The sequence below is a fragment of the Alosa pseudoharengus genome, unplaced genomic scaffold (genome assembly GCF_046254945.1).
Source record: "Alosa pseudoharengus isolate Yale_2024_CS ecotype anadromous, Long Island Sound unplaced genomic scaffold, YU_APseudo_1.1 YU_APseudo_1.1_scf_14, whole genome shotgun sequence".
NCBI classification, from domain to species: domain Eukaryota; kingdom Metazoa; phylum Chordata; class Actinopteri; order Clupeiformes; family Clupeidae; genus Alosa; species Alosa pseudoharengus.
The window spans coordinates 28132367-28140268 of NW_027468609.1; the positions used below are offsets into that span (position 1 = coordinate 28132367).

General features: G+C 41.5%; 1 protein-coding gene across 1 annotated transcript; it reads right to left on the reverse strand.

Moving 5' to 3' along the window:
* Positions 1-1552: 1552 nt before the first annotated feature.
* LOC143122632 (uncharacterized) lies at positions 1553-5624 on the reverse strand. The gene is made up of 16 exons (XM_076283412.1): positions 5611-5624; positions 4487-4859; positions 4263-4297; positions 4106-4147; positions 3873-3936; positions 3677-3775; positions 3526-3573; positions 3320-3400; positions 3003-3215; positions 2810-2862; positions 2544-2613; positions 2368-2454; positions 2169-2267; positions 2007-2090; positions 1807-1911; positions 1553-1725 (listed from the first exon to the last, which is right to left on the reverse strand). Exons 1-16 carry the CDS (start codon positions 5622-5624, stop codon positions 1585-1587), a joined length of 1608 nt encoding a protein of 535 aa, XP_076139527.1. The 3' UTR covers positions 1553-1584.
* Positions 5625-7902: the final 2278 nt, after the last annotated feature.

The window sequence follows — 7902 nt, forward strand, 5'->3', positions numbered from 1 at the left end:
GATGGGTGTCCAACAGAATCTCCCCAGAGGACATGTGTGTATAAACTACAAATCATTAAGATTTCACAATAGCCTGCTGCTTACCAGCAGAGGCTTGCTAGTCAGCTGCTGGAATTTCCAGTGTGCAAACCACATACCCCCAGGAATCATTAGTAGTGGCTCACTTCTCTCAGCAAGACTTTTACAAGACACACCATTTAACAGTTGGTTATAGTCGAAATGTCATGGAGTTTTAAAAGTATGGTAATTGACTACGACAGGACGGGTACGGGATCAAAGAAAGTTTTTTTTTTTTTCACAGCTGAATAATGTGTAATGAAACAGCATAGTGTTCTAGTCTTTGGAGTATCTGCCCCATGAGTGGTTGTGAAATGTTTGTTTGTCTGTTACAGATGATACAAAGGTCAACAGGCCAGTACTGACAAATTTGAATGATTTTGTTTTAAATTTGAGTGACAAAAAGGTTCAGGTATATAGGTTTTGAGGGTTAATATAATGTTGTAATGTTAAGATTATGGTAGGCCTACACTATACAGTAATATAAAAATGAGCTTTGTCATCACATACAGTGTTTCCTTAACCTTTATCTATCAAGTTGATGCACAGATAAGATCACTAGTAAATTAACTTTCAAAGGCATATCAGTTCTTCATAATGAATTCTAAACTTATAAATTCTAGATTTAACGTTTGAGCTTGTTACCATTTTAAGGAAAATATCAGAAACTATAGTATGTGCTCCAATAGGGCATCTGGTGTGAATGGGTGATGTGCTTCACATAGCTAAGTGATTTATGTAAAACATATTAGTTCAGACATTTTGTCATTTAAAACTAGAAATGGTGGCCATACTTGGTAAAACTTGACCATAGGATAATTTTCAGATTGCTTCATGAATACAAACAGTAGACTATTCTAATGGTTCTCACTTAAACATATGAATAATTGAATGCTGATAGAATGATATTGACTTATTTTGCCGAGGTAGTATTTTCTTTTAAAATGTGCAGCATTTAAAACAGTGTTGCTGTTTGTATCTGCTATTATAATTATATAATGATAATATATTAACACAAGACAAACAGAAGTTCAATATGACTGATTTATTGAGAAAAAGAGAAAAAAAGTATGCAGTTATTAAAGTGTGTGCGGTGAGTGTGCAGTGTGTGTGCGAGAGTCTGAGCGTATATGTGTGTGTGTGTGTGTGTGTGTGTGTGTGTGTGTGTGTGTGTGTGTGTGTGTGTGTGTGTGTGTGTGTGTGTATGTGTACGCGCATGTGCGTGTGCACATCTGAGACATTCTGCATGGTGTGTCCAGGTCCAGGGCATGGTGTGGCAACATCCTCAGATGTCCAGGTGTCGTGTCCTCAGATGTCTCCAGGAGTCTTCAGATCCTCCAGGTGTCCTTGGATGTACTTCGTCCTCAGGAAGGTACTAGTAGGCCCCAACTAAACTGCAACAGGTAGCATCTGTAAGGAGAGGGGGGGGGGGGGTGCATAGAGGGTAGGTGTTAAGACACTACTTTGTAATATATTACTGTATTATATTATTTTGTTGTAATTTTATCGAGAGTATTAAAAAGGATATTAGGGCGATGGGAGCGTGCTCAGCAGCTGGTCCACCCGGTGCTCCAGACAGCTGAAGAGCCCGTCGGCAAGGGCCTGGAGACGGCTGTAGACACTCAGGTCCAGAGAGAACACCTCCTCCAGGAAGGCCCGGAGGTCCGCCTATAAAACCAATAAACCGGTTAGTGTTACACTTTTGGAGTAGATCACAGAAAATGTTCTCAGGGTGCGGTCAGTACTTACCTGCAGCATCTGCCAATATTGATGTGCAGCTGGTGAACAGGCCTCAAAGGGCAGGAAGGCATGAACCACTGCAAGCAGTTGGTCCAGGAACCCACCCTGCACCCGCTATGGGTGAGAGAATAGAGAGAAACAGGGTCAGTTAGGCATCACAACACAATGAAACACGTCACAACAGGCACAGAAAGTATAGTGTTGCTTACAGGGACCAGCTGGGGTCGAGCCACATCAAGCATGCCAAACAACACCAGCTCGAACACAATGTCAAGGACATTGATGTGGTGGATCTGAAACATAAACATGGCATGAATTATACATCTATTCAAGAGATGTGTCTGTGATATGAGTTTATAATGCTAACATACCCTCGCCTTCAGAAGCTCCACCTGAATGCTCAGGGCATTCTCTGGGTTCTGGACGTAGGCCACCAGGTCATCAAAGGCCCGCTGAAAGAGATCCGCATCCTACAGGAGAGATAAAGGTGAGATAGGTGGTAATGGCGTATGCTTCTACCATCAGGATGGGCACAATATCTATAACATAGATGTAAGATAAAACACATACCCTCCCATTCAGCGTGGCCAGGTTGCGCAGGATCATCCTCACAGCAACGCTGGCGTAGTTGCACTGCTGGTCGTCGCTGAGCAGGATCTGATGGAGACAGGACAGGGTTTTGTTAAGGAATCGCTGTCACTATCCACACGCACATCTTTTCTGCACAGAAGAGATGAGCTACTCACGGTGAAGGCCTGCCTGAGGGCTGTCAGTTTGGTCGAGAAGTCCTCCAGTGTCCTCGACTGGAAGAAGTTGCTGTTAAAAAGATTTTGTAAAAAAAATTGTGCATTAGTGCATTTCCAGACTTTTTGACTGGACTACCTGGGCTGTCAGTAACCATATGAGGTAAACTCCGCTCAGGCGACCTGTTCAAGCTAATGGTCATACCCAATACCCAAACCCAAGGGAGAAGTGTGTATACTGTATGTGAGAAGGGCTGTACTGTACTTACAAGAGTGAGGGCACCTCCCGAGCCTCAGGCAGGAGGCAGCTGTCCTCTGATCCCTACCATTGCAGATATTCATTTACAAATCGTCAGCATGGTGAAGCAAATGCAGCTGGTCTAAACATCAACTAAACAACTTAGAAGATACATTTCTGTCAGTGATAGATTGGTTGAGTTAAACATGAGTGCTCAAAATCACCTGGGCAGAGCTCTGGGTGTCGTCAGCAGCAGCAGCAGCTGAGGCGTCAGCACCAGGTGGGTCAGTGGGACCAGAGGCGTCAGCAGCACCATCAGCAGACGGGTCAGGGACCACAGGGGCAGGGACGGAGGTGGTTTCGGACCTCTCTGAGCTCACCAGTGATCCGTTGGCAGACATGGTCACCCGCTTGTAGGTCCTGGATGTCTGGATGACCTGATTGGAGATCATATCATTGTATGTGAAAAATGAAAACCTGCTCTATCAGTTAACACAAAAGGTAAAAAAATAATTTGATCATAATTAAAACTAGTTTGTACCGGAACTCCATCCATGAGAACCAACAACTTGGACTCTTGCTCATGGTAAGACACTGCACGGACGAGCTCACCACAGCGCCACTAGGAAAAGAAAACAAGGATAAGTTTTAAATGAATGAATGATCTCCACACAGCTACTGGTATGTAAAGGCAAGAGTACTGGTAGCTCAGTAATTCCTCTTCAGCCAAATCAACACCATCTCTACCTTGATGATGGTTGCAGCATCAATGGTGGTGTAGGTGTCACGGTTGCCCTACAGTGAGACAGTTTTAGGCCTTGATAAGCTAAAGCCTATAGTAATGCATAAGTAATACAATACAATAATAAATAATACCATATTATCTTTTTTTAGTTACCTCTGCATCAACCACAAAGTTCTCATCGGCAGTGAACCAGAACTGCGTCCTCAGTGATCCCTCCACTGTCTCCCCTGAGCACCGCCTCTCTCCGACCATCTGGATACAAGACCACACATGTGACAAGGAGCATTCTAAATGGATTCATATCCATAAAACGGTATCTTAACATTTTCAAAATGGAGTAAGTGCATACCGCAGGAGAACAGGGTGGACGATCTGTACACCATGGTGTAACGAAGCAGGGTCTGGACGTCCCACTGCAATTTCACAGAACATTATACATGTTCATTTTCATACTGACACACTGAGCTTTTCAATTTGTAAAATGGTCATTTGGATACATTTGGATATTTCTGTTCTTTGTTAGGTGGTTGATGAAGAATGACAAATAACAGCACCCTTGTCAAAATCAAATTGAATAAATACCCCAGATGGCTGCTGCTGTCCATCCACACCATCCAGAGTGACCTATAAAACAGAAAACTTGTTAAGACCTGCTGTTGTAGGCAGCCTACATTTGTGTTTTATTGCTCAATGTAATGAGTATAGTACTAAACCAAAAGACAAACAAGTGCCTGCTTACCAGCTGGGGTGTGACAGGGTCCACATGGATGAATCCTGTGAGTTGAATCAAATGTTTAAAGAATGCCAATTATTGTTTTATAAAACAACATATTCTAAAAGGAGTGATCACTATAAGTTAACGAAGTGCACAACTACTTAGCTTAGCCAACTAGATTCCTGGGTAGTTAACCTGAAATTTGATTTACAATCTACCTAACACATAGGCCTTTATAATATAGTTACCGTCTTTCCAGTCCGGCTGAGTTCCCACCTCCGTGGTCTCCCACACAGCCTGGGTTGCAGAGACAGCCGTCTCCTGTACCGCCTGGACACCAGCCTCAGCCCTCTGACACTCTGCCTGGATGCCAGCCTCCACCGTTTCCCATTTGGCCTGGGTCCCAGCATCAGCCGTTTCCCAGCCGGCTTGGGTCGAAGCCTCTGCTGTTTCCCACAGTACTTGGGTCCCAGCGTCAGCTGTTTCCCAGCCGGCTTGGGTCGAAGCCTCTGCTGTTTCCCACAGTACTTGGGTCCCAGCGTCAGCTGTTTCCCAGCCGGCTTGGGTCGAAGCCTCAGCTGTTTCCCAGTCCGTCTGGGTGCCGATCTCGACAGTCTCCTCCTGCCCCCTGGAAAACAGAAAACAGCTCCCACAGGCCAGCTGTGCAGACCACTGGGCGAAACTAGCAAAGAGGTTATTAGGTGTCGCCATTAAAAAGATAAAATTAAACTGCAACAATTTAAAACAAACAAACCCAACAATCTTGTAATACTAGCCTAGACTAGCTTAGGCTTTAGCCTGATGGATCAAGTAGCCTAACCTAGGTAAATTGACAGTTATCAAACCTTAAATGAACAAAATATAAATTAAATAGCCTGTAAAGCTTGCTGGAGACAGAAATAGCTAAATGTAATTAGCAGAAGATGTCAAAGTCGTCAGAGAAAAGTCAAAATGCGTCTGATCAATGTGTTGTCCAAGAGCAACTGAACAGAAAAAAGTGCATTTTTCTTAAAATTCTACTTTGTGTGTTCTAGAATGGAATTCCTGCAAAATTCTGTCTAAGCAGAATTCATGACGTTATAGGCGCTACGGTGGCGCAATGCATTCCCATCACACACAAAAAAATCAGGTTATATAATATTTATGAGAGAGTATCTCATAATTACGGCATATTATCTCATAATTACGATATGATTTTCTCATAATTACGAGATAATGATGACACATTTCCAATTCTGCCCCCACTTGTGTGTGGCAATGCATGGTCTAGCTAGCTAGCTACATTAGAGAAGATAGAGCTAACCTTGGGGGCTTAAAACACCATCAAGCTCAAATCATATCTACGAGAAAGGAGCTTTTTTCTCAACTGTACCTCAACACCAACATCCTTGCCCTGTGGTGTTCCCCAGGGGTAGATTGGGGCCACTATTGTTCAACCTCTATATGCTCCCACTTGGACAAATCATCAAAAATAATGATTTCATATTGCAGATGACAATTTACTTCTGTCACCAAATCACTGAATCTCTGTCAGTGTATTGACCAAATTAACAACTGGATGTCTCAACATTTTATTCAGCCGAACAAAGAAAAAACTGAAGTAATTATATTTGGTAAAAAGGAGGAAAGACTCCTTGACACAAAAGGGTTCAAACTAAGCAGACTGTTAAAAATCTTGTAGGCCTATTAATTGACAGTGATCTAAATTTCAAGAGCCACATGAAAGCAAGGGCCAAAGTATTGATCCACATTGCCAAAGTAAGAGGGCTGTCAAAACTTGATTTTGAAAAACTCATTCATCTCCAGCAGGGTTGATTACTGCAATGGGCTTTTCACAGGCCTTCCTAAAAAGACTATCAAACAGCATTAGGTGATACAAAACGCTGCAGCTATGGGTTCTCACAATAACTAAAAGAACTGACCACATTACTCCAATTCTTATGTCCCTGCACTGGCTTCCAGTAGTCACAGAATTTACTTTTAAAGCACTACTGGTTGTTTAAAGGCTAAATCTGTACATGGAGCAGGAACTATAGCTATCAGACATGCTTCAGCAGTACATACTACTAACTTACTAACCTTCACAACCTCTCAGGTCTCAGGAGAAAAACCTGTTATTTAAACCTGCTGTTAGAACTAAACATGGCAACATGGTGAAGCAGCTTTTAGCTGCTACGGTATGCACAGTGTTGGGCAAGTTACTTCAAAAGCGTAATGCATTATTTATTACTTGTTACTGTCATCTCAAAGTAATTTGTTACATTACAATATTACTGTCTTTGAATTGTAAGGCATTACACTACGTTTACATTACTTTCACCAAAATAACAGGAAATATGGATTTGTTGTTCTCAATAGATCTTCATGTGTTCAATGCAGCTCATTACACGGCAGGAGGTGATGTGGTATGGCATAATGACTGAGCTAGGTTTAATGCTAACAAAAGAACAATATAATGGTTGCAGTTATGGCTCATGGGACGATGTAGGCCCCAAAGGCCAAAGGTCACTCACAACTTAATATAGTAAAATATAGCCATAGTGAAATTGTATGTTGACTAAATGGTTCTCATCATTGCTGGTTGCCTTTCCTTCCACTTACAGTGGTGTAAACTTAATGCAAATAGTTTAAGAATAATGGCTACGATCTTTGTCTGTAAAAGCAACATTTTAGTTATTCTCACTGCTTGAAATGAGAAGTATAGCCTAACCATGTTAGATCTGTTGCATGAATGGCAGAGATAACTCAAATTCCCTTTCTACAGTCATCTAAACAAGGCAATCAAATTCCAGGACCAGAATAGATTACTTTTTAAATTCTTGGATAATCTTCTCTGGTGCCAATTGATCATTTCTCAATTTTGGATTAAAAAGCAAAGTAACTTCAGTTTTACTACCGAGTAAAATATTACTGAAATTGTATTGGTAATGCCTTACAGTACTGCATTACAGCAAAAAGCAATGCATTACTGTAATTACATTACTTTTTTAATGCATTACTCCCAACACTGAGTATGCGGCTCAGCTCTAGAACCAACTTTCGGATGACATCAAAAAGGCCCCAACTGCAGTTTTAAATCAGGACCAAACTGTTCTAAGATGCCTTCTGCTAACTGCACTGAATTACAAATTCTGAATCTGTCTTTAAATTATTCTACCTGTGTCTTTTTATTTATTCTTTATTTTTAAATTTTGCCTTGTGTGTTTTATGTTTTCTTTTTTATTATCTTTACTTTTTAAACTATTCTTTGACTATTGCCCTTCTATGCTTTTATTTACCATTACTGTTTGTTTTTGTTTATGTAAAGCGCACTGAATGACCTCAGTGTATATGTAATGTGCTATATCAATAAACTTGACTTGACTTGGACATTCTGCCCCTAATTCAAAAAGGCCAGACCTGACACCCCACCATAACAATAAGGCACAACTTAAAACATACAGAGCAAACATACTGGTGTTCTGTCCTTATGTGAACAGTTCAATGACACAGAGTTTGAGTATAAGGAGAGAGCTCTGTAACAGTGTACAGTTGTAACATTCCTTGTGTGATAATGTACACACACGCACATACACACGCTTGTACGCACACACACACACACACACACACACACACACACACACACACACACAGGCACACACAGAGATAGACATAGACTCAAATA

Coding starts and splice junctions, on each gene's coding strand:
- LOC143122632 (XM_076283412.1), bottom strand. Junction 4,148..4,262: donor ACCCTGTCACACCCCAGCTG/GTAAGCAGGCAC, acceptor TCTGTTTTATAG/GTCACTCTGGATGGTGTGGA. Junction 3,776..3,872: donor GTCCACCCTGTTCTCCTGCG/GTATGCACTTAC, acceptor TCTTGTATCCAG/ATGGTCGGAGAGAGGCGGTG.